General features: G+C 38.2%; 1 protein-coding gene across 1 annotated transcript; it reads left to right on the forward strand.

Moving 5' to 3' along the window:
• Positions 1 to 10,762: 10,762 nt before the first annotated feature.
• OR1L6E (olfactory receptor family 1 subfamily L member 6E) lies at positions 10,763 to 11,707 on the forward strand. The gene is given in 1 exon segment (NM_001391479.1): positions 10,763 to 11,707. A coding segment is annotated over 1 exon segment (945 nt).
• The last annotated feature ends 1,521 nt before the right edge of the window (positions 11,708 to 13,228 follow it).

The following is a 13,228-nucleotide window of genomic DNA, read 5'->3' on the forward strand; positions in this document are numbered from 1 at the left end:
AGTTCCTGTAAACTGAAGCAGCATACGTAACACCAAAGAATGTGTTAGGCAGCAGAATAAGCTTTTTGAATTCTCTGTGTAACAATAAAATCATGTTTGGATACTTCCCAAAAAAGATATCTTTCAATAAATGAATTGATAAACTGTGGTATATCCAGACAATGGAATATTATACAGCACTAAAAACAAGTGGACTATCAAACCATGAAAACACATGAAGGAAATGCATACTACTAAATGAAAAAAGACAATCTGAAAAGGCTACATGCTATATGATTCCAACTATAAGACATTCTAGAAAAGGCAAACTGTGGAGATAGTAAAAAGATCAGTGGTTGCCAGGGATTAAAGGCAAGGGAGGAATGAATAGGCAGAGTACAGTGGATTTTGGAGGCAGTGAAACTATTTTCTGTGATACTACAATGAAGTCATTATACATTTGTCACAACCCATAGAAGGCACAAGACCAAGAGTGAACCCTAATGTAAACTATGGAGTTTTGGTAATGATGTGTCAATGTAAGTTCATCAATCATACAAAATATACCACTCTGGTGGAGGATGTTGATAATAAGGGAGGCTATGTGTGTATGGGAGTAGGGGGTATATTGGAATTCTCTGTAACTTTTGATCTTTTTTATGTGAACCTACAACTGCTCTAAAAACTGAAGTCTATTTAAACAGAAAAAAATAGAAAAAAATGTCTACCTGTAACTGTGATTGCAAGTCCTCTTAAAGATAAGAAAATTGTGAGCAAGCGAAGCTAAATGTCTTGCACAAATTCACTCATTTAGTACTTGGTGAAACTGGAATGCAAAAACAAGTACTCTGGCTTAAGAAATTAAATAAAATAATGTATGCAAACACATTTTTTACTTGGCGTACTATTATGTAAAAGAAAGTTACTATAGTTAGTAATAAATCATTTTGCATTGCTGGCTAAAAAATTGATGAATGAGAATTTGGTAAAGCTTTCTAGAGGTGGTTAATATTACTGCTGATGCAATAAGCTAGAGAAATGGCATGTTAATGATGGGCTTGTCATTAGTTAGTGATTGGGAAGGATCATCAGCAACTGGAATCCTATCCAAGCCTTTGCAATCACATCATCCCACCTTAAAAGGTATTAACCACTTTCTTCATATATAGGAAATACAGACTATTGCTATACTTCTCTACACCCTATTCTAGAATTTGCCACTTTGAGGACGTTTATCATCTAGGGTTGGTTTTCCCTTCATTGCTTCCTAACCACTCATGCAAGGCCCTTCTCCTAGCCAGCAGCCCACTTGAAACCAGGGAGCAAACCGTGGAGTATGCACTTCCTAACAGGATGTAAAATTTCTAGGTGGGTAATAGACTGGTAGAAAGCTTTCCATCATCCATGCATCTGCTTGCCTGAATGAGCAAGGACAGTTGGGAGTGACTAAACTGGAAAAACATTCAGTTAACATTTACTGGGCAAGGTCTTTGCTTAGCGCTTGACTCATTTAATCTTGACAGTAGCACTATGATGTTAGTAATGTTATCTCCTCCCTTTATAGATAAAGGGACTGAAATTCAGAGAGACATTCAGCTGGTAAGTGGTGTATCTAAGACTCAAATCCAGGTATGTCTGATTTCAAATTGTGTGTTTTAAAGTACTCTACCACACATCTTCCCGGAACCATACACATATGAGTGAGAACTACACTGGTGAGTCTTCTGCAAACAGAAGTCCTCTTACTGCTAATTGCCTTAAGTCTCCTTACTGACCCACTCCTCCTTCTCCATCCTTTGTTCCCATACATTGAGATCCCTTCGATTTCCCTCCATCTTACTTCCATTTATGCCTTCCATTCTAGAAAGCCAAATGCTCTCTTTTCATCCTTGCTTTCAGAAGGAAAGTTTGTAAGGTACTTCACAGCTGAGGTTATTGGACCTCGGCTCTGTCAGATGCTAGAAAACAGCAGTTCTCTGCTTTTGCAGCATCAGTAATTGATCTTCAAATCTCTCCTGAGTCCAGATTTCTGGAATCCTAGCTTCTCCCTGCCTACCCTCTTCTCACTTCCAGTAGCAAGACAAACAGGTAGTGGGCCAGATCCGTGGTTGAGTGGTTAAGTTCATGCGCTCCACTTGGGTGGCCCAGGGTTTCACCAGGTTGGATCCTGGGTGCAGACCTAGCAGTGCTCATCAAGCCATGTTGAGGCAGCATCCCACATAGCAGGATCAGAAGGACATACAACTAGAATACACAACTATGTACTGGGTGGCTTTGAGGAGAAGGTGGTAAAACAATGTACGTAATTAATAATAAACTTAAGAAGGCATATAATCCAACCAAGTTATTATAAATGTGCTTTTGAAAGAAAAGAAAAGCAGTACTATTTTTACTATTTTTTTCTTAAGGTTGGCACTTGAGTTAACATCTGTTGCCAATCCTCTTTTTTTCTTCTTCCTCTTCTTCTCCCCAAAGCTCCCCAGTACATAGTTTTATATTCTGGTTGTAGGTCCTTCTGGATCTGTTATGTGGGATGCCGCCTCAGCGTGGCCTGATGAGTGATGCTAGGTCTGTGCCCAGGATTGGAACCGGGGAGACCCTGGGCCAAGGAAATAGAGCATGCAAACTCAACCACTCTAACATGGGGCCAGCTCCTTATTTTTGTTCTTAAATTGACTGGGAATCAAACTCCATGCTTCTTCTAAATCATCAAAAAAAACCTTGACAAGGCATCATTCTACCTCTCCCTTGTGTGGGTCGTGCGAAACCAACAGCCATGAGAAAGAGAGGCTAAACATTTAGTGAGGAGGCACAGGCACTTCTTTTCTGAATTCTAGTTCTCTCCTTTCCTAACATTTCATTTTCACATCAAAATTGCAAGATAAGTAAGATATGCAATTATCTGGCATCAGGTGACTGGTGTATACCTCATCCAACTGTGTTGTGGGGGCAACGAACAGGTGTTGTATGTAACTGGAATTGACTTTCACCTATGAGACTGCTCAAAGAACTGCAGTCAAAATCATCCATTCTTTTCAGGTCTACCTTTGAAAATTACTCACAACAGCCAAATGGGCAGAGTCCTCTGATCATTATCTAGGTAGATTAAGTCTGCAAACATTCCAAACTCTGCAATGCTTCTTCCCTTTTTTCAGCTTTAATGAGGTATAATTGATATGCCAAAAACTGTGCATGATTAATGCATATGATTTTATGTGGTGATGGAATCCCTGGTATATGCATATGTCACGTGTCAATGAGCATATGTAGGAACTCTCTATACCCTTTGATCAATTTCGTTGACAACCTATATCTGCTATTAAAAATAAAGTCTATTTAAATGGAAAAAAAGAAGAAAATTCTATCTAAAATTCTGATTGCCATGCTATTTATAGACGAGGACAATGTAGGTTAGTGAAACTAGGTATCTTGCCCAAATTCACTCATTTAGTAATTTTTAAAACTGAGATTCATAAACAAGTAATCTGGCTTACAAAACTGAAGCAACAAAATGTTTAACAAAGGCAAAGAAAAAAACATGGGAGTCAGAGGTGTTAATAATAACAGACACTCACTCAGCTTGTAAGAGGCAGAGCCGGCATATGAATCTATTCAGTCTGGCTCCACAGCCTGTACAGTAACCCCTTCCCCATAACTCTACACCTGCAACTAGATACAGTCATACATGTAGATATGGAAACTCAAGAGGTCAGAGGCCATCACCTGTCCTTCTAGGCAGGCAAACATAAGACTACAGACAGACATGCAAAGGAACACATGCATGTGAAGAGAATACACATGTGGATGAACGCACACATGTACATAGTTCACATGCATGTGCATGAACACCCTTTAACACAGCTGCTGCATGGCACTAATTCCCTTCTCAGGCATAAGAGGCTACACCTCTGGAGAAAGGGTTCCCCTGAGGCTCCTGGACACAGAAAATAGAGTGCGTCAATAATATTCTCCTCTCCTAGCAAGATCACAGGGCCAATCCCCGCAGGGCAATGGCTTCTGGGAAGGACAGGCCCTTGGGTCTCCTTTTCTATCATCAACTCCCACTGTAGGTAGGGAGAGGACCATCATATTCCAAAGCTAGAGCTGCAATTCAAGCAGCCTCCTCCTCCAAGATTTAGAGCTGATCATAACTCTGTGGCAGGACCCCAAGCCTGATCAGGACTCTGAATCTCCTCTGTCAAGCCCACAGGTAGGCAGATTGAGGAGTCTTTGGAAAGAGTGATTGTAGAGTCAACATCTTCATGTGATCTTCCTCCCATTTCCTGATCTTATCTTCTTCTCTCTTCCATCTCAATAGCCAGAAAACAAGTATACAAGAAAGTTAGGATAATGCAGGTGTTAACTGCACACATTCTGAAGCTGGACTACACCACCAGTGAGCATTGTGGCCTTAGGCAAGTCACTTCAATTCCAAGTACCTCATTTTCATTATCTGAAAATGGGGTGCTGTAAAGATTAAGTGACTTAATGTATGTAAAGTTCTTAGAGCAGTGTCTGGCACGTGTCAGCACTATGTAATAGTTAACCATTATAGCACTAGGATTGAGAACAAACATAGGAAGGGGCTGCAATGAAGTGGGTGTCTCCAATAGGAGACATCTCAGTGAGGCATTGCTAGCTCAACAGAGGAACATGAGAGATTGATTTTCAGCCAAGTCCCACTTTAAGCACTTTTGGTTGATCAGATGTAGACTAAAGATATGCTGAGAGAGAGGAAAGACAATTATTCACAAAAGGAATTTCAATGGGCATGTTTTAAATGTCCACTTGCCTTGGATTCTAGAATTTAACAGCTGGGAAGGGCTGGGTAAAGCTATAAGCTGGTATAGGAGTCAAAACTAGTCAAAAGGAGAGATTTCAGAAAGCTGAAAAGAGAAGAACCTCGCCTGAAAAGGCACTCCAGAATCCCTGAGGAGAAAATACCTGTTTGAGAGGGCTATATGTCTATAAGTCTTACTGCTGGAAGCAGGAAGAAGGTAGACATGGAGAAGTTAGGATTACAAAAATCTGGACCCAGGACAGATTCTAAGATCAGTTACTGATGCTGCAAAAATAGAGAGCTGCTGTTTTCTCAGAATCTAACAGAGCTGGGGTCCAAATTATGTTACAGCCATTCCTTCTGAAGGAAAGGAAGAAAGGAGAGTATATAGCTTTTGAAATGAGAGGCAGAAAGGGGAGTAGGTTTGAAGGAAATTTAAAGGATCCAAATGTGTGGGATCAAAGGGTAGAGAATAATGAGTGGGTCAGCAAGGAGGCTTAAGACACAGTAAGAGTATTTCTCTCTGCAGAGGACAGGCCAGCTCAGCTCTTGACCACATGTGTATTCTGGGAAGAGTTATGGTAAAATAGTTAATACAAACAATCAGACATATCTAGGTTTGAGTCTTAAATCCACCACTTAACCACCTGAATGACTCTCTGAACTTCATTCTTTTCATCTACAAAGGGGGATAATAATCCTACTAACACTGTGGTGCTGTTGTGACCATTAAATGAGAATAGTGCTAAGCACAGAATCTGTCCAATAAATGTTAGCTGAATGTTTTTCCAGTTTAGTCATCTCTCTGATGCCCTTGCTCATTCAGGGGTGCAGTGGCATGGATGATGGATAGCTTTCATATGCCTGTATATTATCCACCCAGCATTTTTACCTTCTGTTTAGGCAGTACATTCTGTACTCCAAGTTTTGCTTCCTTGGTTCATGTGGGCTAGTTACAATGAGAAGAGCCTTGCATAAGTTGTGAGCAAGTAACAGAAAGAAAACCAACATGAGATGATAAATGCCCACAAAGTGGAAAGTTCCAATGGAGAAAGTGGAGAAGTATAGGAATACTCTATATTTTCTGTCTATCAATGAAAGGAGTAAATACCTTTTAAGGTGATATAGTGTTATCTAAAAGGCTTGGAAAGGCTCCCAGTTTCTGATGATCCTTCCCAAGTATTAACTGATGACAGGCCTCAAAATTATCATGTCATTCCTCTAGTTTATTGTATGAGAAATAATATTAGCCAACTCTAGAAAGCTTTACCGATCTGTTTCATCAACTGTCCATTTTTTTGCCAGTAACACAAAATGTTTCATTACTAATCATGATAACTTTCTATTACATTGTGCTATATCGCGTAAAAATGTGTGTGCATACATTATCTTATTTAAATAATAGGAAAGAGTTGAAACAATGTATGTAATTCATAATAAAATTAAGAAGTCACATAATCCAATCAAGTTATTATAAATGTGCTTTTAAAAGAAAACATATGTGGTACCATTTTTACTCTTAAATTGACTGTGAGTCAAACACCATGCTTCTTCCAAATCATCAAAAAGCCTTGATAAAACATCATTCTACCTCCAACTTGTGTGGGTCAAGCAAAAATATCAGCTATGGAAAAGAGAGGCTAAACATTTTGGAAGGAGACACAGGCACTTCATTTTTGAATTCTAGTTCTCTCATCTACTAACATTGCATTTTCACATTAAAATCTCAGGATACACAAGATACATAATTATCTGGCATCAGACGACAGGCGTATACCTCCTCCAACTGTGCTCCGGGGGCAACAAACAGGCATTGCATGTAAGCAGAATTGACTTTCACTATGAGAGTGCTAAACCAACTGCAGTCAAAATCATTCATTCTTTTCAGGTATGGCTTCAAAAATTATTCAGGGACAGCCAAATGGGCAGAATCCTCTGATCATCATCTATGTAGATTAAGTCTGCAAACAGTCCAGGTTTTGTAATTCTTCTTTTCATTTTTTATAGCTTATTGGGATATAATTTATATTTTAAAAACTGAAAAATTTAATGCTTACAATTTCATGTGGTAATGGAACCACAGGTATACGCATTTGTTGACTGTTATTTGAGTCTCCAAATGCAAGAGTAGGTGAGGAAGAAAGCAGAACCACCCCACCCCAATTTTATTCATGGGTGTGCTGAGGTGAAATGACTTGCCCAAGGCACAAGGAAACTTACAATGTTTTCAGATTCTGCAAAATGGGAAGAAGGTTAAGCACTGCCCCTGGTAAATATCACATAGATCTGGGAATTCCAGGTTCAAGACCAAAGAGGATCACATAGCCTTTCTCCACCAGGGAACACAAAGTCCCAGGAAAGAGGTTGAAAGATACAGTGAAGGAAATGGGGAGAGTCCAGAGAGTCAGATGAATACCCTGCAGAGTAGTGAGATGAAGGGTAGTTGACTCAGATTGAGAGTATCCATTAAAATCTTCAATTTTCATAAACTCCAACTCAGTATCCCATATATCAGAATGTATTCTGACCATAGGAACTCTCTCATGAGTGCAAAATCTATATACACACTAGTCCTCCCTTATCCACGAAGGATATGTACCAAGACCCCCAGTGGATGTCTGAAACCTCAGACAGTACCAAACCCTATGCATATCATATTTTTCCTGTAGATACACACCTATGATGAACTTTAATTTATAAATTAGTCACAATAAGAAATTAACAACAATAACTATTTGTAAAATACAATAATTATAATAATCTACTGTGATGCAAGTTATGTGAATGTGGTCTATCTCTCTCACAAAATATCTTATTGTACTGTCTTCACTCTTCTCTTTCTGGTGATGATATGAGATGATACAATGTCTACATGGTGAGATGAAGTGAGGTGAATGACGTAGGCATTGTGACATAGTCTTAGGCTACTACTAACTTTCCAGCAATACATAAGAAGGAGGATCATCGAGCCACCACAATGTCGATGGTTGGATGTCAGGTGCAGATGATGCCAATGGTTACTTGAGCATGAATACTGCAATACCATGGCATTCAATTTGATAACCAAGCAGGACAGCAGAAGATTTCATCGTGCTACTCAAAATGACACATGATTTAAAATTTATGAATTGTTTTTTACTGGAATTTTCCATTTAATATATTTAGATTGTGGTCGATAGCAGACAGTGAAACTGCAGATAAGGGGAGACTACTGTACAAAATATCCATTGCAACACTCTCCACAGGGGAGAAAAACCATTATGGATACATGACCTCATTCCTGAATATAATATGTATATAGATTTATGCAGATTAAAAAACTTTACAATACGTACTCTAGTTCTCTGAGAAGTAGAATCATAGGGGATTTTCACTTTTTTAATTATAAAATTAACACAAAGAAACAGATGTCCCTTAGTTTGAAAAGCAAACAATATAACATAAAGTTAAATATGGAAGGTACTCCTCATACCATCCCTTCAATCTCAATTCAGAAGGCAATGACACACACACATAAAAAACAAACACATAAATAAAGGATATATTCTATTAAACAATAAGATTAGTTTATATGCATTGTTCTGCAACTTGCTTTTGTGACTTAACAACTTACACAGAGAGTAGTGTCAGAGTGATAACATAGCTTAGCAATGAATAGCTTCTGCTCTGCCATCAAATGCCTGAATTCAAATCCCAGCTCCGCCACTTACTAACTATGGGAACTGCTTAGTTACTTAACTTTGATAAATTCAATTTTTTATCTGCAAAATAGAGACACTAATAGTGTTCTCTCTTAAGATTTTGAGAAAATAAAATGATAAAAGACACTCAAAGCACTTTGCTCAGTGTGTGACATATACTGAGTCCTAAAAAATGTTGGCTAATATTAGCCATCTCATTTCTTTAGAGACCCCATGATACTAAGTCAAGGTAATGCACTATAAATTGTTTTAATAATTCACCTTTGTGGATATTTAGATTGTTTCTTCTGTGAATGGTTATGATTGCTGATTATTTTGTTTGTGTTCCTTTGTTTAGTATTATAAGCAATGCTCTAATAAAAATGTGTGTACATATCTTTGTTATACACATATATGACTATCTTTAAAGGATAGATATCTATAAGTGGAATTATTGGATAAAGAGATGTAGATTTTCAATTCTGATATAGACTACCAAAACTCCTACACTGATTACCACCTCACTACAAGTAAATGTAAGGTCTTTTACCTTTGGGGTATTGTCAAAAAATTATTATTGACAATCTAAGAGGTGAAAACTGTATTTCAGTCTAATTTATATCTTCTGATTACGAAGGACATTGAACATCTTCTAGTAAGTTATGTTTGGTAAATGTGTTGCAGATATTTTCTTTGAGTCAGTAGTTTATATTTTAGCTTTACTTATGGTCTCTTCTGGTATCATTTTCACATTTTTGAATGCAGTGTTTTGTTATTCTTGCCTTTACATTTTATGTCTTTCTTGAAATGACATCTCCATCTTCTGACCATAAAAATGCACTCTTTTATTTTAGCTGATACTTATTTTGTGGTTTGGATTTTTTCTGTTAGATTGTTAATTCAAATGGGTTTTATTTCTCTCTGTGAGTTGAACAGAAATCTAGGCTCACTTTTTTCAAATTTTCAGCCAATTGCCATAAATATCATCTATTTATAGTTCATCCTTTCTCAATAGCTAAGTATTAAGCTCCATATAGATGAAAATTTTTAGATGAAAGTACTTTATGCTGGCCCTTGGATTTGTTTTTCTCTGTGTGTACCATCATCTTATTGACATTATTATGTGCTGTGATTGTGGGTTAGAAAAGTTTACTGTCACTATTCTAATTTTTTCAAAATTGTCCTGTCTTTCCTTAGACATTGACTCTCTAGATGAATTTTAGAAGGAGCTTCTCAAGTCCTGTTAAAAATTCCATTGGGGTGTCATTACAGGTGCTTTGAATTTTATTAATTTGAGAGAAATTGAGTTTTTTCCAGGTTTATTGAGACATAATTGACATATAACATTTTCCAATATTCCTGCAATCTATGCATGTTTAGAATGAGGTCTTCATAGTCTTTTAATTAAAAAAAACTAATATATTTAAAGAATTAATCTCAGTAACATAGACTATTCTTGGTAATCTTCCTATTTGGAGTGATATCTCTTAAACTAATACTTAGAATTTAAGTTTCAGATCATGTTAGCCAAACAGAAATGCTCAAATAAACATCAAGCATGTTTTGCTCTGAGGACTTAAGGAAGTCTCACATGAATTCTGTGGGTACCAAAGAGCATTGATTAAATCTGTTGCTCCCTTTTGTTATACCCCCACTACCACCACAACCACCTCTGCACCTCTGTGTAGGAGAGAACCTCGTTCATTGGGACCACTTGTATGAAAGCATCCTGATTCAAGGGGGGACCCAGCAGCCCCTTCTCCTGAAAGAAGAAATAAAAGAGGCTAAGAATTTACTTAAGAAACAACCAAAGAAGAATCTACAAAAAGAATTGAGAAGAACTCACACAAATCAGGCCCTATAGAACTTCCTAAGAATATGTAGGAAAATTTCAGTTTCTCATTCACGAAGCAGCCTGGAATTTTTTAATTTTTCCCTTGGCAGAAATTACTCTCTGTTTCTCTCAACAGTCACACACTACATAACGATATTTTGCTTAATGACAGACCACCTATACAAAGTTGTTCCCATAAGACTAGTGCCAGATAGCCTAGGTGTGTAGTAGGCTGTATTATCTAGGTTTGTGCAAGTACAGTCTATGATGTTCACACAATAACAAAATCACCTAACAACGCATGTCTCACAACGTTTTCTCATCTTTAAGGGACCCATGACTGTTTTATCTTAAGTAAATATTATTCAATCTAACAAATAGCAGTGGACTTCTTCATAAGCTGGAAATTAGTGAAGAAATTTTCTTAATAAAATTGCATTTCATATCTCTAACACTGTTTCTCCAAACCCTGCTTAGAAAGTCAGAAACATGGAGATCAAGAACTACAGCAGCAGCACCTCAGGCTTTACCCTCCTGGGCATCTCTTCCAACCCTCACCTACAGAAGCCCCTCTTTGCCATCTTCCTCATCATCTACCTGGTCACCCTGGTGGGGAATGTACTCATCATCCTAACCATCCACTCTGACTCCAGGCTCCATACCCCTATGTACTTTTTTCTCAGCAACCTGTCCTTCATGGATATCTGCTTCACAACAGTCATTGTGCCCAAGATGCTGGTGAATTTCCTATCAGACACAAAGTCTATCTCCTATATGGGCTGCCTGGTCCAAATGTACTTCTTCATGGCTTGTGGGAACACTGACAGCTACCTACTGGCTTCTATGGCCATAGACCGGCTAGTAGCCATCTGCAACCCCTTCCATTATGATGCGATTATGAACCCACGGCGTTGCCTCCTCATGCTGCTGGGTTCTTGCACCGTCTCCCACCTGCATTCCATGCTTCGTGTACTACTCATGTCCCGCCTGTCTTTCTGCGCCTCCCATGTCATTAAGCACTTTTTTTGCGATACCCAGCCTGTGCTAAAACTATCCTGCTCTGACACTTCATCCAACCAGATGGTGGTCATGACTGAGACCCTGGCTGTTATTGTGACCCCCTTCCTGTGCATCCTTTTCTCCTACCTGAGAATAATCATTACTGTGCTCACAATCCCCTCTGCAGCTGGGAAATGGAAGGCCTTCTCCACCTGTGGCTCCCACCTCACCATAGTGGTCTTGTTCTATGGGAGTATCATATATGTCTATTTTAGACCCCTGTCCATGTATTCAATGGTGAAGGACAGGGTTGCGACACTTACGTACACAGTAGTGACACCCATGTTGAACCCTTTCATCTACAGCCTGAGGAACAAAGATATGAAGATGGGTATTAGAAAATTAAGATTTGGAATTCATTCATGGAAGGAATAACGACATAGAATTTCATAATTGGGAGATGACCTGAAAGATGATCCAATTACCATCCTTCCTGCCCGTTTTTCACATGGCACTCAAACAGGTCATGAGAGGTAGTGTGCAAGAGCAGTAACAGTAAAAATACTTGGTTTCTATCAAAGGCCTTGACCAAATAAATGTTCACTTCCAGGCCAGTTCTGCAAGGAATCTAAATTTCAAGAAAATAGTATCTGCCACCCATATAGAGGAATAAAGTATTTCCAAATAACTCTTCTATAAGTTTGATATTGGCTGGTACTCAAGGAATTATAACGTCCTATGAGTTTTTACAATAAGACATTACCCAATTTTGTAGAAAATTGGGAAAGACTTCTTGGCGTTATGATGAAAGATAGACCTTAAGGATAGTTTGAATTTGTACAGAAAGTTAAAAGGACAAGGAAACTGGCAGAGCATCTCAAATCATGGAAACCACTCAAACAGGTAGAGGCAAAAACAATGGAATGTGTTTGAAGGACAAAGAAAATCCCTATGAGTCTTGTTCAATTTGAGAGTAGGGAGAATAAGGGTGGAAAGATAGAAGAATTTACCCATCAGGTTTACATCCCCACAAGCACCAATGTGCCATCACAATGTGTATTCTCAATACTAGACTCTATTTCACCTTCCTCTTAATTCTTCCTTTCCTACATAACAACAATCCTCATGGAAATTCCCTTTATATCCTGGAAAAAGCAATGTGTATCAATCAGGATAAGCTAGGTTATGCTGTGGAACAAACATTTTCAAAATCTTTACACCTTAAAACCAAAGGTTTATTCTTTATTCACACTGCGTGTCCACCAAAGAAAAGTATAAGGATGCCGTTCTCTTTAAATATTCAAGGGCCAAAGCTGATGGAATAGTCAGCATTATTAATATTAATGATCATTTTGTCAGAAGCAGAGAAAGACTCTTGAACATTTTGCACTGGCAATTAAATACTCTGATCCAGCAGTGACTCATGCCGCTTCTGACCACAACTCATTGTCCACAACTCATCTTGTGACCACCAAACACAAGAGAGCCAACGGTATCTTTACAATGGGGAGCCAGAAGTATTTGGTGAACTGCATTAATGACTACTACACAACTCTGATAATACACAAATATGTAAGTGTGAATTTGTGGCTTAATTGATCCTTCTCTGATTATGCTATTGTCAATAACGATAGTAAAGTATATATTCTCTCTAGAATCCTTTTGTTTCAAATATTTCATCACATTTTTATAACCACCAGCTTTTATAAACCAAAAGCTTGCTAATGGTGGGATCTGAAGCTGAATACAAATCTTTTGGCCTTAAAGATATGAGGAGACATGTCCAATGGCCTAATGGAACACATGAACATTAGGGCCCAACATCAAGATCCCTGCTATTGCTGTCATTGTGTCCTCTTCCAGTTATCAGGAAACAAGCCAGAAATCCAAGAAACAAACTCCATTTACAACAGACTCCATATTTGTACAAGCATACCTGGCTTTCACCACTCTCCA

The sequence above is a fragment of the Equus caballus genome, chromosome 25 (genome assembly GCF_041296265.1).
Source record: "Equus caballus isolate H_3958 breed thoroughbred chromosome 25, TB-T2T, whole genome shotgun sequence".
Classification (NCBI taxonomy): Eukaryota; Metazoa; Chordata; class Mammalia; order Perissodactyla; family Equidae; genus Equus; species Equus caballus.